This window comes from Vipera ursinii, assembly GCF_947247035.1.
Source record: "Vipera ursinii genome assembly, chromosome: 1".
NCBI classification, from domain to species: domain Eukaryota; kingdom Metazoa; phylum Chordata; class Lepidosauria; order Squamata; family Viperidae; genus Vipera; species Vipera ursinii.
The window spans coordinates 294,600,728-294,627,804 of NC_139512.1; the positions used below are offsets into that span (position 1 = coordinate 294,600,728).

At 41.0% G+C, this 27,077-nt stretch overlaps 2 protein-coding genes and 1 long non-coding RNA gene across 3 annotated transcripts; 2 read left to right on the forward strand and 1 right to left on the reverse strand.

Moving 5' to 3' along the window:
• Positions 1-1,738: 1,738 nt before the first annotated feature.
• Positions 1,739-6,859, forward strand: MAD2L1BP (MAD2L1 binding protein; the record flags this gene model as incomplete). The annotated part of the gene is given in 5 exon segments (XM_083367877.1): positions 1,739-1,801; positions 1,805-1,824; positions 1,826-1,875; positions 2,051-2,331; positions 5,656-6,859. Coding segments are annotated over 5 exon segments (951 nt in total). The 3' UTR covers positions 6,193-6,859.
• An 807-nt stretch (positions 6,860-7,666) lies between these two features.
• LOC310643436 (epoxide hydrolase 1-like) lies at positions 7,667-22,460 on the reverse strand. Its single transcript, XM_083367866.1, has 9 exons — positions 22,350-22,460; positions 15,892-16,102; positions 15,222-15,402; positions 14,535-14,765; positions 12,489-12,618; positions 10,903-11,114; positions 8,776-8,884; positions 8,390-8,515; positions 7,667-8,099 (listed from the first exon to the last, which is right to left on the reverse strand). Exons 1-9 carry the CDS (start codon positions 22,376-22,378, stop codon positions 7,895-7,897), a joined length of 1,434 nt encoding a protein of 477 aa, XP_083223992.1. The 5' UTR covers positions 22,379-22,460; the 3' UTR covers positions 7,667-7,894.
• On the forward strand, positions 9,104-10,854 carry LOC310643454. Its single transcript, XR_014493082.1, has 3 exons — positions 9,104-9,687; positions 9,831-10,091; positions 10,432-10,854. It is a non-coding gene; the product is annotated as an uncharacterized lncRNA (long non-coding RNA).
• Positions 22,461-27,077: the final 4,617 nt, after the last annotated feature.

Sequence of the window (27,077 nt, forward strand, 5' to 3'; positions counted from 1 at the left end):
GTTCACAGATTTAATTCCCCAGTTTAAACAAAACAAGGCACATGTTTTAGCCTAGGCGTAATTTAATTATAAAAGCAGCTAAACTGTAGATTCTATCATGTAGTCAGAACAGATGCTTCTCCCACTTCAAATTAGTGGGGTATTTTATTTACAAATACAATCACAGCCTCTTGTAACACCCTTAATACGAGATTGCTGTTAGGTGTTGGCAACATGTTGCATCAGTTGGAATGAATTGCCCCGTGTAGGAAACACATTTCATCAGATTCATATACAAACGGAGCATGATTAATTTATTATGAAAACGAAGTAGAAATACTGAAAGCATTAGTCAGATTGACAGGGTAACTCAAGTTCAACTGTCACCTAGGATTTCAGTCGCAATCACACTATCATTTTAAAAATGCACAATGTTTTTTAATTCCCCCCCCCAGAACTTGTTGAAGTTTGTCATCATAATGAAGTGATGGGAAAGATATTCCAAGATTCTCCTATCCCAATATATTTTAAAGTAATGAATAACGGTATACCTCTCAAAATATTTATCACAATGGTTAGTCACAAGTAGCTATTAAGAGTTAAGCCAGGAGGTCCTGCATTTAGCTCTCTGGCCCAGGCTGAGGATTAATCTTATTTTAACTGGGGTTTTATTTATGCAGGGACAAATATAATTTTTTTAAATTTGTTTTTAACTTTTGTATCTTGGTTTTTTAATCACCCTGTAAACCGCCCTGAGTCCTTCGGGAAAGGGCGGTATATAAATGTAATAAAATAAATAAATAAAATAAAAAAATTTATCTGCGATTATTAACTTTCATTTGGGCAAGATAAAATGGGAAGATTTAAGTTAAGTGGTGACTTGAAACGGAGGCAAATTCGCTTTTTGTATTTTCCCGGAAGAGGGGGAAGTCAGGTCATCTTACTTTCGGCAAATTATTTGAAGTCTAAACTTTATCAATGAAGGAAAACTCGTTTCCTTCCGCTTTTGAGCCTCGGCCCACAGGCAAAGTTTAAAAGTTCGTTTGGGGGCGGGGATAATCAAGGCAGCTCTTCTAAGGATCATGCAAATAGCTGCCCTTAACCTAAGGTGACCCGTGTAGCATCTATATTTTAATCACACCATAAAGTCAGACATCAAGACAGGCCTGGCAAGCGAGACTGGCCAGCTTGAACATTTCAGGAAAAGCCGCAGAAACATACAATCTCTCAGGGGTCTTCAAACTTGGCCCTTTTATGACTTGTGGACTTCAACTCCCAGAATTCCTCAGCCAGCAAAGCTGGCTGAGGAATTCTGGGAGTTGAAGTCCACAAGTCATAAAAGGGCCAAGTTTGAAGACCCCTGTGTCTAGCTCAGGGGTAGGCAACCTTGGCTCTTTTATGACTGGTGGACTTCAACTCCCAGAATTCCTCAGCCAGCATGGCTCAGTTTGGAAACCTCTCCCTTTCCCCTCAGCGTGGCTGGCTCAGGAATTCTGGGAGTTGAAGTCCACCAATCATAAAGCAGCCAAGGCCTAGAACAGGGGTAGGCAACCCTGGCTCTTTTATGACTGGTGGACTTCAATTCCCAGAATTCCTCAGCCAGCATGGCTCAGCTTGGAAACCTCTCCCTTTTCCCTCAGCGTGGCTGGCTGAGGAATTCTGGGAGTTGAAGTCCACCAGTCATAAAAGAGCCAAGGTTGCCTACCCCTGGTCTAGCTCATTCAGTCAGGCAAGGGCGCTCAACTTACCCGAGACAAAGATGGCGCCAGGAGAATCGGCCCGCGCTCCAATGACGTATGGGCCACGTTCCCATGATGCTCCGTGAAGGCGGCCATTCAAACCGGAGTAAAGGTGAGGCACACAAGATGGCCGCGGCGATAGCAACGCCACGAGAAGGTGAGGCTGCAGCGCCACCCGGGTGCGGTTTTTTCCCCCCCTTTCGAGGCGTCTTGGGGGCGGCGGGGGCTTGGACAAGGCCTCCCTTCCGCTCCTCGGGCCTTTTTCTTTCCTTCTTGGGCAAGCAGACGGGCAGCCACGCAGGACGTTTACCTCCCTCTCCTCTCTCTTGCAGTCGACCCGCTGAAGCCCGCCGAGACCAGTCTAGAACTCCGCGAGGCCGCCGCCGCCGTGTCTGTGACTGTGGCGCTGACGACTCAGCCGGTGGCTCCGGCTCCTGGGGGCGCCTTCTCGTTGTCCGTCGTCTTTCCCGGCTCGGTTACCCGCGAAGGATGCTCCCGTTTCACCTGCGAGCTTTTAAAGCACGTCCTGTACCAGAGGCAGCAGCTGCCTTTGCCTTACGAGCAGCTCTCCTGCTTCTACGGGATGCAGCAGCTGTCGAAGCCCGCTAGCCAGGTGAGACAGGGCGGGACGGGACGGGAAACGATCGCTGCTGTTCCCTCGAGTGAACGGAAACCCTCGGCTTTTGCTTGAGGCCAGGGTGAAACCGGCATTAGGCCCGAATTGATGGTTTGGGTTACGGGGAGTCTGTTCTCTGCCGCTTTTCCTCTCGTGGGGGAAAAAAAAAATCTCGGGGACCAGCATAAATTTGGTAGTAGGAAGGGTGGAATTTTGCATTTTAAAAAATATGAGAGCCAGAAGGGATGTTTTAATTTACAGCATCTGGCATGCAGCATCTAGCCAACACTGACTGTTCTTGAAAAAGCTTAATGGCTTACAAAACTAAGCCCATCCAAATATCAGGGAGCACTGTGTTCCCTAAGATAGGTGTCGCAGTAGAGAAGACATGCTTACATGGTCCCAGTAAAAGGTACATTTTAAGAGGGATCCTGGAGCATAACTACCTTGTCACGTTTATGGAATGAGCAGGGAATACAGGTCCACTATTGAGCCCAGCATTTTTGTTGCTTGAGACATTTGTTAAGTGAATTTTGCCCCATTTTATGACCTTCCTTGTCACAGTTGTTAAGTGGATCCTTGCAGCTGATAAGTTAGTAACACGGTTGTTAAGTGAATCTGGCTTCCTCATTGACTTAGCTTGTCAGAAGGTTGCAAAAGGGAACCACATGACCTGGGACACTGTAATTGTTATAAATATGAGTCAATTGCCAAGCATCTGAATTTTAATCACATGACCATGGGGATGCTGTAATGGTTGTACGTGTGAAAAACTGTCATAAGTCTCTTTTTTCAGTGCCATTGTAACTTTGAACAGTTATTAAATGAACTGTTGTAAATTGAAGACTACCTCTATTGGAGACAGCCATTCCTACAAAAAAACCAATCCTGCAGTATGTTCCTGGAAGTTCACTGGAAGCTAGTGCAGATGTTATATTTAGTAGAAGTGTTACATAATTAAGGTTAGGCATGTGAATAATTACTGACATTGCTGCATTCTGGATCAGTTGTAACTTATGATCTTCAAATGTAGGTGCATTATGAGAATCCAAATGTAAGGTAAGCATAAATGATAGTGTGAAGGCGTTCCACTCCTACTGTTTTCCCAGCTATCTAGGAAAGGATGCAATTGCTGCAAGTGATAGAGCTTTAGAAGGACCTTCCTAGCTATGATAGCCACCTGATATTTGAAGAGGAGCCAAGAGTCTATGAAGATGTCCAAACTATACCATCTTGGTCTGCTCAGAATGCTACTGCATTCAAAGCCAAAGATGGCGTCTCCCCAATTCTGAGAGGTCCCAAACCTATAATCACTTGGTTTTGCAGGATTAAGCCTGAATCTGTTCCTTCCCATCGCCTTCAGACCCTGAGGAAGCATCCTGACAGCATCATTTGGTTGGCTTGAATTAAGATGTATAACTGGGTATCATTATCCTACTGACGATATCAATCTTGTACAGCTGGAGGACTTCAGTCAGAGGCCTTGTGTTGATGTTAAATACAAGGAAGATGACAACTGAATAAATATGCATGTATCTCTCCATTTATTATACAGTCATGGCCGAAATTGTTGGCACCCCAGAAATTTTTCCAGAAAATCAAGTATTTCTCACAGAAAAGTATTGCAGGAACACATGTTTTGCTATACACAGGTTTATTCCCTTTGTGTGTATTGGAACACAACAAAAAAGGGAGGAAAAACAAATTGGACATAATGTCAAACAAAACTCCAAAAATGGGCCGGACAAAATTATTGGCGCCCTTTCAAAATTGTGGGTAAACAAGATTGTTTCAAGCATGTGATGCTCCTTTAAACTCACCTGGGGCAAGTAACAGGTGTGAGCAATATAAAAATCACACGTGAAAGCAGATAAAAAGGAGAGAAGTTCACTTAGTCTTTGCATTGTGTGTCTGCTTGTGCCACACTAAGCATGGACAACAGAAAGAGGAGAAGAGATCTGTCTGAGGACTTGAGAACCAAAATTGTGGACAAATATCAACAATCTTAAGGTTACAAGTCCATCTCCAGAGATCTAGATTTGCCTTTGTCCACAGTGCGCAACATTATCAAGAAGTTTGCAACCCATGGCACTGTAGCGAATCTCCCTGGTCGTGGATGGAAGAGAAAAATGGATGAAAGGTTGCAACGCAGGATAGTCCGGATGGTGGATAAGCAGCCCCAAACAAGTTCCAAAGGAATGCAAGCTGTCCTGCAGGCTCAGGGAGCATCAGTGTCAGCATGAACTATCCGTCGACATTTAAATGAAATGAAACGCTATGGCAGGAGACCCAGGAGGACCCCCACTGCTGACACAGAGACATAAAAAAGCAAGATTACAGTTTGCCAAAATGTACTTGAGTAAGCCAAAATCCTTCTGGGAAAATGTCTTGTGGACAGATGAGACCAAGATAGAGCTTTTGGTAAAGCACATCATTCTACTGTTTACCGAAAATGAAATGAGGCCTACAAAGAAAAGAACACAGTACCTACAGTGAAATATGGTGGAGGTTCAATGAAGTTTTGGGGTTGTTTTGCTGCCTCTGGCACTGGGTGCCTTGAATGTGTGCAAGGCATCATGAAATCTGAGGATTACCAAAGGATTTTGGGTCGCACTGTAGAGCCCAGTGTCAGAAAGCTGGGTTTGCGTCCGAGATCTTGGGTCTTCCAGCAGGACAATGACCCCAAACATATGTCAAAAAGCACCCAGAAATGGATGGCAAGAAAGCGCTGGAGAGTTCTGAAGTGGCCAGCAATGAGTCCAGATCTGAATCCCATTGAACACCTGTGGAGAGATCTTAAAATTGCTGTTGAGAAAAGGCGCCCTTCCAATAAGAGAGACCTGGAGCAGTTTGCAAAGGAAGAGTGGTCCAAAATTCCGGGTGAGAGGTGTAAGAAGCTTATTGATGGTTATAGGAAGCGACTGATTTCAGTTATTTTTTCCAAAGGGTGTGCAACCAAATATTAAGTTAAGGGTGCCAATAATTTTGTCTGGCCCATTTTTGGAGTTTTGTTTAACATTATGTCCAATTTGCTTTTTTTCCTCCCTTTTTTGTTGTGTTCCAATACACACAAAGGGAATAAACCTGCGTATAGCAAAACATGTGTTCCTGCAATACTTTTCTGTGAGAAATACTTGATTTTCTGGAAAAAATTTCTGGGGTGCCAACAATTTCGGCCATGACTGTAGCAGTAGATACCTTTTCTTTTAATAAGCTGAGATGGGGTTCTAAATAATATGTGAATACTTTGCTTTGAAATAAAGTGTTTCCTTATTCCTTTTATGCTAAATTATGCATCTCTTAAATCCCCTAATTTCATAGGAAAAAGACATGGTCAGGAAGGTTTATCTGAAAGATCAGGACAAAAAAAAGTGCCAGCAAGTACTGAATGATCTTGAAAGTATTTTCCAGCACTTGGAAATCATGTTCAGTTTGACACTGGTCCCACGAGTTCTTATTTTGCTTGGAGGTACAGCTGTTAACCCCAGAGAGCTCTATGAAATCAACTTACAAGATATATCTATGAGTGACACCGAAGAGAGTTTATCAACCTCAGCCTGTGTTCGCAAGCTATTCCGTTCTCTTTTCATGGCAGATGTGTTCAGTGAGCTTCAGGCTATTCCCACCATGAGTGTCATTGTTATGGCTCAAGGGCATCGCAACTGTGGTATTGACTGGTTTAGACCCAAACTAAACTACAAAGTGCCAGCTCGAGGAAGGAAATTGACTGTTAACTTATCATGCAGCCGTGGAAATAGTACAGCCCTTTCCACCTGTGAAGAAATAAACTCTGCCTGGGATGATTATATATGGTTCCAAGCTCCAGTAACAATCAAAGGCTTTAATTATTTTTCTTGATAAATATTTAAGGAAAAGTTCTTAACTAGCTATGCTAATCTTTTGTTTCTTCCATCGCAAAGAACAATTCCCCTGTTTAAATTTCTTCTTCTTTTAGAAGTAATGTTAAACTGCAGTACAGAGCTGAAAATGTACATATGTCTATGATAACAGAAAGTACCTCTGGAGAACTGATTCAATTTATTGCCAAAGCCTTATAGACCCCTTAACCTATATTCTGTGCTGCATATTTTACTATAAAAGGATACTTGAAAATACTTGAGCCAGTATGTACTGATTCAATACTGAATTTCCAGTGGAATATGTGCATCTATGCAAATTTGATGTATTCCAGGTTTTTTTCCAGAAATATGATGAAACCTGCATAAATTGCTACTTTTTCCAATAGTGAAAATTGTCAAAAGATTGATTGTAGTTCAGGACAGCATAGTTGAACACCCCTCTGGAGGAATAATGGCTATTTAAAGTTTATATTCTCTACAGCAGATTTATGATACTGTTAGGTACATTCCTATTTCAAGCAGCAATTCAGACTGATGTTCTCTAAATTGACAGGTGTGAATTTAGAATTACATACATGCTTATCTAAGAATGTGAATGATCTCCAGGGTTTTGTTATTTTTTTTCATCATACTTTTGGAATACTAATCTGCCTCTGATTTTTATTAGTAGAGCGTAACATTTTAAAATTACCCGTTATGGAAATAGAACTTGTGTTTAATTGTTCCTATAAATTCATTTTAAGTTTGTAAAATTTGGTTTTGATTTCCTGTTCAGTTGGATTTACCAACACTGTCAGAAATAATAAGATAGATGAAAAAAGAAATCTTATTCCCCTAATAGCTATTGCACATACTTGGATTGTATGAAGACAAATGAACATTGGGCAAGAGTTATGAGACAACATAAGAAAGACAGGTGGGACAATACAGTAACTCTGAAAATGGACATGTTTCTTAACCAGTTGTTCTGAGGCACAGAAAGATGTAAGGGGCTTTTGGAGGCAGTCTTATATGTTTTCATGCCAAAGTTTAAATCTGGGACAGATGTAGCAATGGCCAAGCACACTGAGGCTGTGGCATTTAAATAACCACTCTGCTTAAAGTGTTTTATTATATCTACACTATAACGGATTGTCTTCCTTTTAGGTCATTGTGTACTATAATGTAAGAGAACCAATCTGAAGACATAATTATTGTATGTTCGAATACGTCTGTGGTTAGAAACAATATGCTGTAGAGAAAATTACTGCTAAGCTTCTAAGCCGCCCTGAGTCTTTGGAGAAGGGCGGGATATAAATGGAATAAAAATAAAAATAAAAAATAAAAATAAAAATAACCATATCTAAAAAATGAAATTCAACCTTTTTTTCCAAGTATTAATTTGTAAAACTATATAAAATGATCTTTTTAATTATCTGATTGTGAAAGTGCTGCTTCACTGAACTATAAAAATACCCGCCTTATTTCAGTTTGTATAAAGAAGTAAATCTGAACACGAACCACTACTTTGTAGAAACCTTGCTTTAATGTCAGTATTGTCCTTTTTAAAATCTTATATGACTAACAGCATCATACAGAAGAAGAAAATCTAACTCTTTAATACTTAAAACAGTAAGCATATTTTGCTGTAAGTAATTCAAGCTGCTCAGAAACTTGCAATGTTTGGTTGATAAAGCATTTTCTGAAAAATGCTACATCGTTTAATTCAGATGTTCCACCTTCTTCACAAATTGTTTGATGTCTTGAGCCAAGAGCTCTGGTTCCTCAAAGGCAGCAAAGTGCCCTCCCCGGGGCATGTAGGTATAAGTGACAATGTTCTTAAATTTCTTCTTTGCCCAGGAGCGTGGGCAATGAAGAAGTTCATTTGGGAAGGCAGCAATGCCAGTTGGAACATAAACTGCAACCCTGCGGTAGAAAGAGAACATATCTAAGAGACCATTAATTAATAGATGCTATTTTTTTCTTAGACACATTGGTGTCAGTATAGATCCATGATGGTTTGGAAAATCTATATTTTCATATATAGCCAAATTATTAATTTTTTATCCTATTTTTAATTAACAAACTGCTCAATAGTAGCCCTTGAATGTCTTTTTAGAAACTCAGACTTGACATTCTCTGGGACATCCTACAGAATTAAATTCTAGGCATTCACATCTAATTTAGTTTCAAAATGAAAACAATTTCTTCCTTACTTGGCATCAGGAGCAGTATTTGGATCCCCGGGGAAATTCTCTTTATAAAAACGCATTGAAGGCACAATGGAGGAAGTCACCCAATAAATCATGATATTTGTCAGAAGTTCATCCAGAGTGTATTTTCTGAGAAGGGGCATCACATTTTATTAGTAGGACTTAAATGCATATTAGTCTGGGTCACAAGTTTAGAGCAAAGAGTAAATAATTGACCAGCAACTATTGGCTGATGCTAAGAGAATTCACAGGTTTAAATACTTGCAACTCATCTGATATAACTTGCAACTGTTCATATTTCAGCAATATTCTCCAAATCTTTCTAAGCCAGCAGTCATATATTTGCAATTTCTCCTTTTCTTCTAACATAGTTGTTATAGATACCCTACCTTTCCAAATTCCCATCTTCCATGTTGAGGAATGATTTATCTGTCCATGTGGAAAATTTCTCTAGGATGTATGCAGCAAGACCTACAGGGGAGTCATTTAGGCCACATCCTAAGTGAGAAAAAGCACATTTACTTTCACATTACTTGCTTGCATTGGAGCTAGACAGTCTACTGTACTAAGAAGATTTGTGAGCGAGAATTAGGGCTTTGGATTTTAACCAATTCTCATTTTGACATCACTATGGTAGCTTAATTCTTCTTGTAAGTATGAAACCAACTTGTCTGAAAATACTATCTTCTCCAGTATTAGAAATATTGAGTGTTGGGTTGCTGCTAAACACAGCATGCTGATTCTCAAAGCATCCACACGCATTTTTTTCCTATGGAAGTAGATATTTGAATAGCAGCTGTGGGTTTAGTTATAGATCTGAAATTGCTTTTGACTTCCACTGTCTGGAGGTAACATGACCATACACAATGCAATCTGTAATGCATTATCTACAGCTGAAATAATGCCATTTCAGATTCATAGAGCTCAACTCTGAGTTAAATTTGAACAAGGATATCTAAGAGTTCTGAAGAATTGAGGAAAAAATGCTTCGAAGTATATAATCAAATTTGCTGCAGATCTTGGTATCTTTCTTATACTGATACTAATTGAGACTAATTATCAATGTGTAATTTTTAATGCAACAGAAGAATGAAGTGTTAAATTGTAATTTAAATTATATTACAGGTATTTGTTGTCATATTCCAACAGTCAAAAAGGTGATTGCAGTCCGTTGATTTAGATCAGGGGTGTCAAACTTGCAATGTCACGTGATGTGTTGCGACGTATCGCAACTTTTTTGCCATTGCCGGCAATGGGGTGGACATGGTTTTGCTATGATGCATCCGGCCTGCAGGATGGCAGTTTGACACCCTTGGTTTAGATCAGGGGTCGGCAACCTCGGCTCTTTTATGACTCGTGGACTTCAACTCCCAGAATTCCTGAGCCAGCTATGCTGGCTCAGGAATTCTGGGAGTTGAAGTCCACGAGTCATAAAAGAGCCGAGGTTGCCGACCCCTGGTTTAGATGATGCATATGCGACATGGAAGATAATATATGTCTTCTTGTGTAGGGGTGAAAATTGAAAATGCTTTAAAATTGTTGAATCTGCAATTTGGAATTAATTTTATTCAATGTAACCAATTATTCAGCATACCCCTTGTGCTTATTTTTGGTTTCAGTTGTTAAAAATGCATTAAGATAAAGATTTTCCTTGTCCAGTCATGTCTGACTCTCCATGCCCATCTCTATTTCCTAGCCCAGACATGTCAAACACAAGGCCCGGGGGCCAGATCCGGCCCACGAAGTGGTTTCATGTGGCCCGTGAAGCCATCCTGGAAACAGTGAGGGAACGGCCCCCACTGCCTTGGCCCTGGCCCAGAGACCCTCCTTCTGCCAGAGGCCCTCAGATCTGTCCCACTCCTGCCCAGGCCCCCATAGCCTTGATGCGAACGATGTAGAGCTGGCCACGCCCACCCAGTAGGCCATATGCGCTCTAGCCACGCCCACTCAGTAGGCCACACCCACCCAGCCCCCTGAGGGCAACCGCAATGCTGATGCGGCCCTCAATGAAATTGAGTTTGACACCCCTGTCCTAGCCATAGGAGCCATTACTGTACAAATATACTTATGTGGTCATGTGGCTGGCATGACTATATGTTGAGGTGCATGACAAGCCATTATCTTACTACCAAAGTGGTATTTATTTATATATTTACATTTCCATGCTTTCAAAGTGCTGAGTTGGCAGGAACAGGAGCTCACCCTATCACATGGTACTTGGGTTTCAAACTGCCAATCTTCCGGTTGACAAGTCTAGTGTCTTAACCACTAGGCGACCGTGCCCCCTTAAAATTCTATTGGAAATATAAAAATGAATGTGTCTTGATTTTTTTACTTTTTGAAAAAATATTTTATATTCCAAGATTTGTGTGTAGAACAACATGACTGAAACTTGCTGATTCCTTGCTTCAGTTGGTGCTATTTGCCTTCCTTAAAATGTTTCGTACATTAAATTCATATTTGTTTTAGTTTATCTATGAGTTTTTGATTTTTCATAAGGAACTGAGTTTACTAACCTGCTGTATCTGGTTTGGTGGCCTGGATATGCATATACCCAGATTCACGCAATATATGATATATATGCTTAAAAAAAGGGAACATGCGCCGTGCGTCTTCTCTGGTTAGGCCCACCAGCCATGGTACATAGGCTCCCAGTAGTAAACCTAGCAGGTCTCCCAAACCATATTTCGATATAAACACCATATTGGTATGAAGTCCTTTTACAGATCTGAAATCAAGGAAAAGAAAGTGATCCTAAATATGCTTATGTATCTCGTGGTAAACGAGATACATTAGTAAAAGTATACCTTGTTTCCCCAAAAATAAGACCCAGTCTTTTTTTTTTTTTTTTGCTTCCAAAAGAGGCACAAGATCTTATTTTCACCAGGGGTCTGTGTCTTTTCCACTCACCTCTGGCACCGACAGCCCCACCCAGCCAGCCCACTTCTTCTGCGGCCAAAGGAGCAGCTTCATTCTGCAACAGAATGGAGCTCTGGCCTGCATCTTATAGTCAAAGGCCTTTCCGGAAGGCCACTGCAGCAGAGAACCAACCTATGGATTCAATCCATAGCTCGGTTCTTGGCTGCAGAGGCCTTGCAGAACCAAGCTATGCATTGAATCCATAGCTCGGTTCTCTGCTGCAGTAGCCTTCCAAAAAGGCCTCTGACTGCAAAATGCAGGCTTGGGGACGCTGCTGAAGAAGTGGGCTGGCGAGGAGAGGCCTGGCTGCAAGGTAAGTGTGTGTGGGGGGCACATGGGGCAGCTCCAGCCTCCCACCCCTGCCCTAGCTTGATTTTTAGGCATGCGCCTTGCCCCAAAACTAGGGCTTATTTTCAGGGTAGGTCTTTTGGGGAAACATGGTGTGTAGCACGTTTAAAACAAGCAAAATCGGGAAGAATGTAAGATATGTGAGAAAACTGATAAAGGTAGTCCTTGACTTAAAACAGTTACAACAGCACTGAAATAAGTGCTCTATGACCATTTTTCACACTTATGATCATGGTAGCATCCCCATGGTTACGTGATTTGCATTTGGATGCTTGACAACCAGCTCACATTTATAATAGTTGCAGTGCCCCAGCATCATGTGATCCACTTTTGTGACCTTTTGACAAGCAAACTCAATGGGAAAACCAGATTCACTTAACAACTGTGTTACTAATTTAACAACGGCCATGATTCACTTAACTAAGTAGCAAGAAAAGTTGTAAAATGGGGCAAAACTCATGTAACAAATTTCTCGCTTAACAACATATATTTTTGGCTCAATTGTGGTTGTAAGTTGAGGACTACCTGTATTGACAAAGGATGTAAAAGGCAACTAAAATTATTGTTTTATTGTAACATCTGACATTTTTCAGTTGCTTCCTCTGAGTATAGTTAAACAATCTAGAAATTCTTCATGAAGAAAAAAATATTCTTCATGGGGCTAGAATCCACAATCCACTTTTTAAAATTATTTGTTCTGATAATTTTCAGAATATTTTTTATAATATATGTTATCTTTCCAGGAGCAGATTAAAGAGTCATGATATGGAAGAACAGTTCCTATCATGTATATATATAAAAACACCAAAGTGAATGACAGATTCCAACCACTTACTTTGGCAGCATCTGTGCCATGTTCATGGTGATTTTGGAGCCCCAGTCTCCACCTTGCAAGTAATATTCCTGGAAACCCAATCTCTGCATCAGCTTGTGAAAAATCCGAGCAGCAGCTATTGAGTCAAAACCTGTTAGTTGGGATAAACGTGATATTAAAAATGTGTTTGTCTTGAACTTAACATATAATCCGAAGAAGCCAAAGAGAATAAAATTCAGATTTGACATCAGAAAAATCAACATTCAGTAAATGTATGGGAAGCATTTCAAATTCACAGGATTCCTGAACACAAAAACTACTAAAACCGATTTTATTATGACATAGCTGAACTTCACTGCACGGCTCAGTTTAATCTGTGGCATTAACATCGATGTGCCTTTCATCACTTGTAGCGTTCATAATGCAAGAAAGCCTGTATGTGTCACAAGAGCTGTTGTATATAGTCAGGTGACCACTAGATGGCACAGGTAGACACAAGAACTAACTGCTGCCACCTACCGGCAGTAGTTGTATAACATGGATTTAGCAACCCCAGACACAAACTAGTACTGGTAGTTGGCCAATAAATAGTCTGTACCTTTTGCATTTCATTTCTCTCTTACCTCATTTTGATAATCTCTTCTCTTCCTTATACCATCCAAACCAAGGCCACAATAAATTCACTAACTCTTAAAATGCCATAAGACTGTATTAACATACAGTTTATATAGCCATAGAGTGCCCAACATGTTAGAACAGAATAGAGCTGGAAGGGACCCCTGCTCAAGCGGGAGAACCTATACCATTTCAGACAAGTGACTGTCTAGTCTCTTCTTAAAAACCTCCAGTGATGGAGCACCCACAATTTCTGAAGGCAAGCTGTTCCACTGGTTAATTGTCCTCACTGTTAGGAAGTTTCTCCCTAATTCCAGGTTGCTTCTCTCTTTGATCAGTTTACAACCATTGTTTCTTGTCCTGCCCTCTGTTGCTTTGGAGAATAATTTGACCCCCTCTTCTTTGTGGCAGCCCCTCAAATACTGGAATACCGCTATCATGTCGCCCCTGTTTCTTCTTTTTTTTAGACTAGCCAAACCCAAATCCACATTCTTCATATGTTTTAATCTCCAGGCCTTTGATCATTTTAGTTGCTCTTCTCTGAACTTTTTCCAAAGTCTCAACATCTTTTTTATAGTATGGTAACCAAAACTGGTTGCAGTATTCCAGGCGTGGTCTTACTAGGTTTTTTTTAAAGTGGTACTAATATGTCGCATGATCTTGATTCTATGCCTCTGATCATACAACCCAGGATTGTATTAGCTTTTTTGGTTGCTGCTGCTGCTCACTGCTGGCTCATAGTCAAGTGATTGTCAACTAGGACTCCAAGGTCCCTCAGCCAGGTCTTGCCCAATCTGTACTTGTACCTTTGATTTTTCATGCCTAAATATAAAACTTTACTTTTCTCCACATTGAAACTCATTTTGTTGGATAGGGCCCATTGTTCAAATCTGTCAAGATCTTTTTGGATCCTGAGCTTTTCTTCTGGGGTATTGGCTATTTCTGCCAGTTTGATGTCATCCGCAAACTTGATGTGTTCCCCTTCAATTCCCCTTTTCATAAGTCATTTATGAAAATATCAAAGAGTACTGGTCCTAAGATGGAGCCTTGTGGTACCCCATTGTTTACTTCGCTCCATGTGGATGTAGTTCCATTGAGGACTACTCGCTGAATACAGTTTGTCAGCCAGCAACAGATCCAGCTGATGGTGTTGTTGTCTATCCCACCTTTTTTTAGCTTACAAAGCAGCAGGTTGTGGTCTACTTTGTCAAACGCCTTACTAAAATCTAAGTATACTATGTCCACAGTGTTTCTTTGGTCTATTAATTTAGTCACTTTATCAAAGAATGAAATAAGATTGGTTTGGCATGATCTGTTTTTGACAAACCTGTGCTTTCTACTGGTTATAACTTTATTTGCTTAATATTACTCCATGTTCCTCTATAAAGAAAAAAAATCACACTATTATTTAATTATAATAAATTAAAACTGTTTGCTAGGAAAATTACTTACCCTGCTTGTGGGGAGGCTCAGAAAAGCCATAGCCCGGGATGGATGGACAAATGATCTCAAAGATTACATCTTCACTGTTTGAAACATGACTGGATGGACCAGTAAGCAAAGGAATGATCTTGTAAAATTCATAAAAGGAGCCAGGCCAGCCATGCACCATCAGCAAAGGTCTGACAATTTGGTCTTTTGTGATATGTGATGGTTTCACACGAATGAAATGAACTTCTATCCCTGTTGGAAATTCAATACAATTAACGGTGAGTGCTAAACGAGAGCCAGTTTGGTGCAGTGGTGAAAGAAACTGGGAGACCATGAGTTCTAGTCCTGCCTTAGGCAAAAAGCCAGGTGGGTATCCTTGGGCCAGTCACTGTCTCTCAGCCTAGGAAGGGACAAACCGCTTCTGAAAAACCTTGACAAGAAAAATGCAGAGACCTTTTCCAAGCAGTCTCTAAGAATTGGACGTGACTGAATCGAACAACAATCTCTCCTCCCCCCCCCACTATTGTATACCAGAGAAACTTATACCAAGTTTAATGTAAAATTCAGAAACAGGCAGGACCAGAGATATTTGTTACAGGAGATATATATATATATATATATATATATATATATATATATATATATATATATATATATATATATATATATATATATATATATACAGTAGTTTAGTGGGGAAGAATTTACCTTCAATAGAAGTTTTATAATGTGGGTACTGGTTAAGGATTTTAACTTGTTTCTGCCAGTCAAACTGATTTCTCCAATAAGAGACCACTTTCTGCAAATAGTTTGAGTTGAAACCATAATGAAAGGCAGCTCCCTCTAGTGGTGGGGTATAGCGAATGTGGTCAAGCCTCCGGTACAAATCCTAGAAAGAGAGAGAAAATTTCTTATGGAGATGATGCTATATTAGATATTTTAAAAGCACGTTTTTGCTGGAAAGACAGCTGTTTGTATTTTACTTGAACTCATGCAACACTGGACAGAACTGTGGCTGCATGATATTCTACATAGTAGCTAATGAGACATATAAGTATGCATACATTAAACAATCTATAATGAATGTCTGACATATATTTGACCTGCCAGATTTAACATAGTTATTATATAGTGTGAGGTAAATGATGCACAATAATATAGAAGGGCAGACACAAGGTATGTTCATAGTTAAGTTGCAGTCTGCCACTATGGGACTGAAGCCCTGTCTTTATTTTTTCCCCCAGCAAATAAAGGGGTTTGGGTGGGTCAATTCTTCACTTGCAGCCACCATCTTGACTCCTCTAATCTTCCACGTGGATCACTCTGGCAGTATAGTTAATTCTCAAAATCTCTTAAGTTTGCTCATGCTCGTTCATACCTGGATTTCTTTCTCAGAGGTTTTCACTTGGAATGGTTTAATCATTTGATCTTCTTGACTTCTTGATGGTTTTTCACCTAAGCCCCACCATCCCTCTCCTATTTCTAGGGTTTTCATCCTGCGCCTCGTCAGGAGCCAGTAAATCAGGAGGCTTCCACCTCCTATAACACAAGATACTGTGATCACATTTTTCTGAGATGTGTCAAAAGACCTACAAAACAATCAAAATAACATAAGGTAGAAGCTAAAAGGAACTCTGATGAAAGAAGAAAAATGACAATTTGCAGCCAGCCCCTGCAGATAAAATGATGAGCTTGTGAAAAAAAAAGATTCCCCCAAAATTTAAAATATAAATGAGTTTCAAGATAACAGATCATTGAAATAGCATGGATTATATTTGCACAGGGATGTCAGAGAATGGATCAAAAGAGGCAGGATTGATAGCCACAAGCATGAGATCAAAGCTCTATACTTTTTATATATCTTGCATTGAGCACAGTAGCAAAGGGATGGGACTTCAGTCTTGTGGCCACTGTGTTTTTAACCCTTCCTTAATGACATCGCTGCATCTTCATACAATTCTGCCACACTTTCATGCTGATGCTTGCTACACAACAGAAATGGCGAACACAGGTTTTATCAGTAAGGTAAGTAGTGGCATCTGAAATAAAAATTGGGGAGCAGAGAACATACAATGGGTAAAGTGTATATGTCTTGTTTGTTTTTTTCTTGATTGATATATGGACAGGCAAGTTTGTCCCTGATTTATTTTTTTTATTTTTTATTTTTTAATTCCATTTATATCCCGCCCTTCTCCGAAGACTCAGGGCGGCTTACAAACTTAGCAGTAGCCTTCATTCTATGTATATGCCTGCTCTTTCACACACACCCCAAGTGGCATTATTACAAAGTCAGCTTAATTGCCCCCAACAATCTGGGTCCTCATTTTACCTACCTCGGAAGGATGGAAGGCTGAGTCAACCTTGAGCCTGGTGGGATGCGAACCTGCACTGATTGCAGGCAGCTGGTGTTACTTAAGGAAGCATTAGCCCACTGCTCCACCAAGGCTCTTTATCAACTCCCCTAGAAAAGCCAAAGCAAAAAACAACTGGTTGTCTAGAAGGCTACAGATTCAATGACTGAAGAGCTTGACCATACTGAGTCTCAGCTCAAGCCACAGAAATACATCAGTATTTCTCAAATGGGATGACTTGTTGATATTTTGGACTAACGCGCTTCAACAGATATTAATCTGCATCTGGGCAGAACTTTGAACTTTATTGGGTGTGCAAGCTAGCTGAGTAAAAAATCCTTGAAATCTTGTAGCAATTTACAATACTGTAGTTTATTAAAGGACCAGAGATCTTTTCAAGAAAATTGGAGAGATGAAGGGAACATTCCATGCAAAAATGGGCACGATAAAGGACCAAAATGGCAGGGACCTAACAGAGGCAGAAGAGATTAAGAAGAGGTGGCAAAATTACACAGAAGAACTATACAAGAATGAGCTTAACGTCCCAGATAATCACAATGAGGTGGTCACTGACCTCGAGCCAGACATCCTAGAATGTGAAGTGAAGTGGGCCTTAGAAAAGCTGAGCAACAACAAAGCTAGTGGAGGTGACAGTATTCCAGCTGAGCTATTCAAAATCTTAAAAGACAGTGCAGTAAAAGTGCTACACTCAATTTGCCAGCAAATTTGGAAAACTCAACAGTGGCCACAGGATTGGAAAAGATCAGTTTACATTCCAATTCCAAAGAAAGGCAGTGCCAAAGAATGTTCAAACTATCGCACCATTGCACTCATTTCTCATGCTAGTAAAGTCATGCTTAAAATCCTACAAGCTAGACTTCAGCAGTATGTGGATCGAGAACTACCAGAAGTACAGGCAGGATTTCGAAGAGGCAGAGGAACTAGAGATCAAATTGCCAACATACGCTGGATCATGGAGAAAGCTAGGGAGTTCCAGAAAAACATCTACTTCTGCTTCATTGACTATGCTAAAGCCTTTTTATTGTGTGGATCATAACAAACTGTGGCAAGTTCTTAAAGAGATGGGAGTACCAGACCATCTTATTTGTCTCTTGAGAAACCTATATGCGGGCCAAGAAGCAACAGTGAGAACTGGACACGGAACCACTGATTGGTTCAAAATTGGGAAAGGAGTCCGGCAAGGCTGTATACTGTCGCCCTGCCTATTTAACTTATATGCAGAGCACATCATGAGAAAGGCAGGGCTAGATGAATCAAAAGTTGGAATTAAGATTGCCGGAAGAAATATCAACAACCTAAGATACGCAGATGATACCACTCTAATGGCAGAAAGTGAAGAAGAACTAAAGAGCGTCTTGTTGCGGGTGAAGAAGGAGAGTGCAAAAGTTGGGTTGAAACTTAACATTAAGAAAACCAAGATCATGGCATCTGGCCCTCTCAATTCCTGGGAAATAGATGGGGAAGAAATGGAGGTAGTGACAGATTTTGTTTTCCTGGGCTCCAAGATCACTGCAGATGGGGACTGTAGCCAAGAAATTAAAAGACGCTTGCTCCTGGGAAGGAAAGCCATGGCAAATCTAGACAGCACACTAAAAAGCAGAGACATCACCCTGTCAACAAAAGTGCGTATAGTCAAGGCTATGATCTTCCCAGTTGCAATGTATGGCAGTGAAAGTTGGACCATAAGAAAGGCTGAGCGCCAAAGAATTGAAGCCTTTGAACTGTGGTGCTGGAGAAGACTCCTGCGAGTCCCTTGGACTGCAAGGCGATCAAACCGGTCAGTCCTAGAGGAGATCAATCCTGACTGCTCTTTAGAAGGCCAGATCCTGAAGCTAAAACTCAAATACTTTGGCCACCTAATGAGAAGGAAGGACTCACTGGAGAAGAGCCTAATGCTGGGAAAGATCGAGGGCAATAGAAGAAGGGGACGACAGAGAATGAGGTGGCTGGATGGAGTCACTGAAGCAGTAGGCGTGAGCTTAAATGGACTCCAGAAGATGGTGGAAGACAGGAAGGCCTGGAGGAACGTTGTCCATAGGGTCGCGATGAGTCGGACACGACTTCGCAGCTAACAACAACAAGTTTATTAAAGGTATCGGCTTTCAAGCTTTGGATTGTTCACCCCTCATGAAACATAGCTACTATGGCTTTTTCAAATATTTAGTAATAAAGGGTGAAGACTATCAGTGGAAAAAAGCATGTAAATTTCCAAAAACAACAGCACAATCCTTTATAGAGAATAAGCAATAGCTACACATTGGTGTGGTGTGGGGAGAAGATTATCTACCTGAAAAAGAACCTTAACTAAATGAATGATCTATTGAAGCCAAATAAACCGTGCACATTTCATTTCTGAAAACCTTACTCAAGTGTCTTCTTTAAGGTCTCTTCAAACAACTATTAACTTGGCACATGATTTTGGATTATATATTTACTTTTTGTGCAATAGAAAAAAGTCTGAAACAGCCCTTTGCCCTGGGATCAGTGGCATATGAAGAAAAAAAAACACCAGAGAAATTACAGTACTTTAGTTTTCATCCAAGCAGAGACATAATAATAGCATATCATCTATATAGTGTTTAAGAATTTAAAATGCTTCTCTTTCTCATCTTTAAACTTAATTCTAAGGTGCTGGTATTATTCCGAAATGTTAATTGAATATAGGAAAGACAGTGACTTATGTAAGATCATTTAGTGATTTATTTAATATTATTTAGTGTTTTCCTAGCACAGGGAAGGAATCTTTTATTTTCTGTAATGTAGCTGGAAATATTTCATGTAGGGTACTTTTCTAGGGCAACATTTCCTTAATCTTTCCAAATTACTTTGAAGTCAGAAGTGTGATTGTCTTCACTCCTATAGTGCTGTTTCAAACTGATCAATAGGAGAGAGGAAAAATGGTCATTTACTGCTCTCATTCCTAAATTACCATGAACTCTGGGTTAAGAAGATTATTCTTTCCCCACTTGATTTTTTTTTCTGATTTCCTGCAGATTCAGCGTCTTTTTTTTTTTGGATCAACCAAGTATTGATCCATTGGTTGCAACAGAAATTGACCAACTGGCTTGTTGCCTGAGCCTGACATTATAGGCTGAGAAACTGTGACTGCTCTAAAGTCACCCAGCTGGCTTTCATGCTATGATAATACTAGAACTCACAGCTCCTGGTTTTTAACCTGGTGACTTAATTGCTAGAAAAAAAATTGGCTCTCTTATTCCTCACTTAATGTCAAAATGATTTTTGAAATGTTAGCAACCTCCGGGATCTATCTATATTGTTGGATTAGGAAGCTAAGTCCTACAAGAGCCTCTGTCCTGTCTCTGCTGCTTCTGTATCTTTTCATTAATAAATGGAGCTATTCTGATTATGCATTTAGTGTGAATGTATAAATCAATTGGATGAATTACCCCCCTCTTTTGCTCTATCACCTGGCAAGGAAAACATCACCTTCCCACTGTGTACAGGAGTAGGTCTAACCACAGAACTCTGTCATTGCTATGCTCTTTTCTATATCCTACTCCTGCATTCCATTCAATTGCATAAATTTCTAAAAAACATCAATCACTAATGGAGCTTTGTCATAAGTAGATCTTTTACTTATGGTTCCTGCCTTCCCTGCTTCTTTTCTTCTCATTATATAGGCCAGGGGTCCCCAACCCTGGGTCCAGGGACTGGTACCGGGCTTAGGCATGCCTGCAACCGGGCTGCACAAATAAGCAAAGCCCCATCTGCGGGATGCATGTAGCACACAAAGCCATGCCCCCTCTCGCCACATAAACGGTCCCTGGTGCCTAAAAGGTTGGGGACCTCTGATATATGTAATAAAAGCTGATTTGTGGATTCCTTTGTACTCCTTTCAGGAGCGACAGGGATAGGGGAGAAGTGGGTGTCATTGTTCCATTTTTACATGATTTCACCTCGCATTAAACTGATAACAGCTAGGGAGATAAAATACTTAGCCAACTGAGCAGTTTAGCATTATTGTGATTAACCTTAGCCTCAAGTCCTGCTCTTATCTGTCTTTTGAAGGCAAGGACAGAATGGCAGATGAAAAAAAAACATGACCACAGACCAAAGGGGAGGCACTGTGTCTGAAAACCTGAAACCGCCAATACATCCTACTTTGATCTCATTCACTAGTGAGTGCCTGACGTTGATGCTGATGGCCCTTGGAGGCTGTATCTTTTTTTGCAATGTTTCTGTGATGTTGGTTCATCTTAACCACAGGCCATGAATAAAACAGGCTTAATTTAACACTCAGTGTGTTTCCCAGGTGCAATTCAAGGAGCTGGTTTTCAGACATCATGGTTTAAGGAATTTATTTATTTTATTCAATTTCTATGGCTGCTTTTCTTTAGTGACTCTTGGTGGCAAACAAGTAAAAATACAAAATATATACGTGGTAACTGGAAAAAAAGAGAGAGAGAGAACTGTAGATGTTACAGTTTTTCACAGACTTTTCACAAACTTGGTACCCCAGGCCCGGGCGCATAATCAGGCCTGGGCACACAAACAGTTCTTCAAGGCTTTACAAAACACCAACAGGTTTGAGTGTATCCTAATCTCTGGAGAGAGATTGTTACAACAAGGGTTATAGCAGAAAAGCCACCACTCCTAACCAGCTAACATTCCTTGGCTGTTGGAACCAGGAGCATGCCCAACCTGCCAAACTGGATTGGATGGATAAAAACAATTTGGAGAAAACAATTCCTCAGGTAACTGAGTCCCAAAGCCACAAAGGGTTTTGAAAGTGACAACCAACACCTTGAATTGCACCTGAAAACACACTATTAACCGATGCAACTCATGTAGCAGTTATGTCAAACATCCAACACCTTTGACTACCTAGACAGCTGCACTGTGCACCACTTGAAACTTCTGAAGGCTGTTAAAAGAGCAACCTCATGTAAAGCATGTTGTTGTGGATTATATAAAAGAATATCTCCAAAGAATTTAGCTTTTCAGAGTCCTTATGTGGTTGATTCAGCACCAAGGAATTTTAGGAATGTTAATTTGAAGCAGACTTCAAGTTCACTTCCTCAGTATTTTGCAAAGGGAAAACTACACTATGGTTCTTCCATTATATCCTCAGGACAAAATGTACTTTCCTTCATTTCATGCATATATGTATGTTTCATTATGTCAAGAGGATTTATCCACCATTTTTTTCTATGCATGTTTACATAAGAGGCAAGAATCAAAATATACATCTACAGCCTGAGGATGCAAGCACTGCAACTTTATTGCTCCATAATAAAATCTTATCGCTTTTATAGCACCCATTTCTGTCTACAACAACTAGAAGTGGCTGCCTTGATATTGAAGATCTCCCCTCCAGCAGCAGTACGATCGGTGCTTCTTCACTATCCAACTGGCTTCTTTGGTAGAAATCCAGGCAAATGTAAACTGCCTGTCACTCAAATGCTGCCCTCTCCCTAGTTTGCTTGCCGCTTTTTACACTCACCGGACAGTCTGCAGAAACTCCTGCCACATGTCTGCAACTAAGAAGAGCCACGAATAAATTCAACTTAGCTTGTGCTGGGTTGAAATAATTCTGGATACTTCCTGCTTCAACTGACCTTTGGTATGTGAGCTGAAGGATATCGACTATGAAGTTAACATAGTCTCTTAGTGCCACCTACCGTCTAAAACCTTGTTTCCATGGTTGCTTGTGAAGACACACATCTTGGATCCTATGATTACTCATTTGTTTTTCAAAGAACTTGGGCTGTATTTCTCAAAGCAACCACAAAAACAGGTTGTTGGATTAGATTTAAGGCAACTTAGGTTCAGGTTTTACCCTCAACTATGGAAATTCATTGAATAGCTATGGGCAGATCACCACCATTCAACTTACCCTAGCCATATTTTGTTTTGGGGAAAAATGAAGGAAGGAGTCTTGATGAAAGCCATTCTTTTTTTTCTGGAGTAAAGGCAATATATAAATTTAGCAAATAGATCAACTATCTGCTTTCTCATTCTTGGCTTTTGTAAACCACCCAGAGTTGTGTGATGGTTTTTGGGGTTTTTTTGGAGACTGTTGGGGCAATGAGCTGACTCTGTAAGCACTTAGAGAGGACTGTGAAGTGGTATATAAGTCTAAGTGCTATTGCTATTGTTGAATGAACCTTTATTGTCTAAGTACAACCATGTATGCATTGAGATTGGCTGAGCCTCCCTTCGTGACCCCCCCCAACATCTCACAGTGACAACAAACCCACCATCTTGTTACACCATGTGAGCTAATTGCATGATACACCGGCCTCACAAGTCAATCATACATAAAGTTATTTCCCGTTCAAGAAACTGACAGCCCATGGATAGAAGCTGTTCTTCAGCCTGTTGGTACGGCTGGCTATACTCCTGTATCTCCTACCCAATGGTAGGAGAGTAAAGAGGTACCGTCCAGGGTGTGAGTCATCCCTGAGAATTTTCCTCACTCTTTCAAGGCAGCGAGCCTTGGCGATGTCATCCAGTGGTGTCAGGGGACAGCCCACATTGTCTTGTGCTGTGCTCACCACCCTCTGTAATGCTTTTGCTACTACTGCATGACAGGGTGAGCTCTTGTTACTTTCCCCAGCTCCTGCCCACGTAGCAGTTTGAAAGCATGTAAAGGCAAGTAGATAAATAGGTACCACTTTGGTGGGAAGGTAGCAGCATTCTGTGTGCTTCGGTGTGTATAGTCATGCTGGCCCCATGATCACAGAAGTGTTTTCGGATAACACTGGCTCCCTTGGCTAAGAAACGAAGATGAGCACCATCCCTGGAGTCGGACACCTTTACCTTTACTCTTACTTTAGCAAAACATGAACCATCAATAATCTCCACATATCTTGTAGAATATTCCCTCTGTGCTCCTCTGCATTGACACAGAGGTTGAAGTGGTGAGTGGAAATGTGTGCAGCGGTGAGAGGGAAGTTGATTTCTAAGGTAGCAACTCTCTTGATGCTTACAACTCTCTAGTCCCTGGTTTGCAGTTAGCATCTTATAATAGGCTTGAACATCTAAAGCAGCAGAGTAAAATCTTTAGCTGGTAAGAATGAAAAATAGTGCTTTCTGGGTCTTTCTAACTCTCCAATAAATATTTTCCTTGGAGAACAATTTCTAGTATTCTTCCCTGTCTCTTGCTATATACTGTACACCTCTCTCATGCCTGGTTTACCGACTTTTCTAAATTACAGTGTAATAGATATTGAAACCTTTCTTCAAAAAGGTTTCAATAGCTCTTGAGTATCGATACTCAAACCTCTCACCATTTTCCTTACCCATAACTTAATCATTCTTAACAGGTCAGCTTTGTCCTGCTTGCTGCAAGGCTGCTCACATTCAAAAGGCACATTGTAATTTGTTTTAAAATTATCTTAAAAGGGCAACGTAGAAGGTTTTCATCTGGATACGTTACCGGGGTAGGTACGTGTCCATCAGAGTCCTCTTTTATTTGTCAAGCAGGAAAAGACAAACTCAAATGACCTGGAAGGTTAATGTAGGCTGGCCTGCCTAAGCAAATAGAGCATCAGGAGGACAACAGCTGCAGTGGGCTTCTTCCCAGAAATGGGGTGGACATCCCTACAAAACATCTGTGCTTGTTTAATCCTTTGTTCCTTTGTGTTTTGGTTTAGAATACTTCTATGATTTTGTAGCCCCCATTTGGCCGCTGAGGTTCTGGAGCTTCGTGATGGGATATTAACACTTTATAGTACTCAGCACATTCCTGAATGGCTGTTGAGGTCTACAGCATGACAGGAGTCTTGCATTTCAATCATCCCTGCTGTATGTTCAGATGCATCTTCCAAAAGAAAGTATCGATACTCAAGAGCTATGTAACAAGAATAACAAGGATACTGAAAAGAGTTCCATACACTAAGGAGAGGATGAGAATTTGCAGCATTAAAAAGGGAAAGCCAGAACTCTTTTTAATTAGCCAGTGAGAAGTGAATACGCTCAGTAGCTGTAGAATGTGAAATAGTTTGGGAGCGGGGGGAGCAAACTGGGTTGGAATGCCCTACTGCTATTATTTGTTGCAGATCTCTGTTTTGTAATTACAGTCTTCTCCAGTCTGAAGCCTCTAAAAATGCTGGATGTCAGTCCATCAGATAGTACATCTCTGGCCCCCATAGAGGGCTTTAGGTTCGGGAAAGGATATATACCACATCTTGAGAATCAGATGCTGGTTGTTTGTGGGTACTGATAATGACCGCAGCATTATCAGTCTTATTTATTTATTTACACTACCATCACTCAGTAGATGCTGTTCCACCTTGCACCTGGCTGCTGCAGCTTTGCCTGCAGGGCAGCAGTATAACAACATCCTGAAATCACTGTTTCACAGATCAGAGCAAAGAAAAGGAAAGAGTCAATGTATAGTTAATCCTAAAAGGCCTTGGGGCTGGTCAGCTATTAGCTCCTTCTGCTATCAGAAGCTCAGTTGGATGTCTGAAAACCCCCCACTAAGACGAGAGTTTTGCTGGAATAATAAGCAGTTCACAATATGTGTAAGGGCCTAGCATATAAATAATCATTGGGCAATTTATCCAAGTGCAACCAGGGCTAAAAAAGGTAACGGAAAAGGTTCCCCCGCACATGCGTGCTAGTCGTTTCCAACTCTAGGGGCCGGTGCTCATCTCCCTTTCAAAGCCGAAGAGCCAGTGTTTGTCCGAGGATGTCTCTGTGGTCATGTGGCCGGCATGACTAGATGCCAAAGGTGCACAGAACGCTGTTACCTTCCCACCGGAGTGGTCCCTATTTTTCTACTTGCATTTTTACATGCTTTCAAACTGCTAGGTTGGCAGAAGCTGGGACGAGTAACAGGTGCTCACTCTGTTACGCAGCACTCGGGATTCGACCTGCCAAACTGCCGACCTTCTGATGGAAAAGCTCAGCGTCCTAACCCACTGAGCCACCGCGTCCCTTCTAAAATGTAGTACTGCAGGCTAATTCTGTTGACTGCCAGCAATTTGATTCTCGCCGGCTCAAGCTTGACTCAGCCTTCCATCCTTACTAGGTTGATAAAATGAGGATGCAGGTTGTTTGGGCAATATGCTGACTCTGTAAGCCGCTTAGAGAGAGCTGGAAAGCTCTGTGAAGTGCTATATAAGTCTAAGTGCTATTGCTAAAAGCAGACCGCAGGTTGCTTTGTAAGGAAAAGAAATATTTTCGTAACATCCTTCACCTAGTGTTTAAGTTCACCGTTGTCTTTCACTCGTAAAGGTGAAAGAGCAACACTGGTACTTCTAAAGAGAATTGGAAGCCATAAAGGAATAGCTGGCATGCTCATCAGCTGTTTGGTGATTAGTGGCAACCTAGACTGGCAGCGTTGGTGAGACTAGAGGTCTTGAAGCTGCTTGGCAGACTTTCTTTTGGGACAGAGGTGGCTGAGAACAACTAGGGGGCAGTGATGGTGACATTTGACAGCAGTGAATTTGCTGTTCAAAAAATGCTGTTGAGATGCATGCAGCCTGTGGCCCACCTGTGTGCCAGCCTCGTCTAGGACAAGATCTTCCAAATGACAGCTACGATGGCTATTAAAGGCAAGCTTCGACTTACAACACTTCACTTAGTGACTGTTCAAAGTTATAACGGCACTGGGAAAAGTGACTTATGACCATTTTCATACTTACGCCCATGGCAGCAGCAGCCCCAAGTCACATGATCAGAATTCAGACACTTGGCAACTGACTCACATTTATGACCGTTGCAGTGTCCCGGAGTCACGTGATCACCTTTTGCAACCTTCTGACAAGCAAAGTCAGTGGGGAAGCCAGACTCACTTAACAACTGTCTTGCTTAGCAACAGAATTTTGGCCTCAATTCTGGTCACGTTGAGGAATGCCTGTGCAGATCTTTCAAATTTCACCAATCTCTTTATTAACGTATCTTGTATATTAAAGCTACCACTTTGCTTTGCATTCAGATTTTCCAGATTCACCAATTTCTTCTTCTCACACCCAGCTTTCTTATCATCCCTTCCTAAATTTATTTCTTCCCTAATAACTTTTCTCTTTTGCCATCATGAGCTTCCGCTCATTACTTTGTTTAAAGCCACCCCAAAGATTCCCACATGATCGTAACATGCTACTTTTAGCAGGTAGAAGTCATAATCAGCAGAAAGAAGTGTGAAAAAAGGCCATTGCGAGAATATGTTGGGTTGGAAAGCGTGCCATCTGCTATACGAGTAAGGCAAACATCATAATGA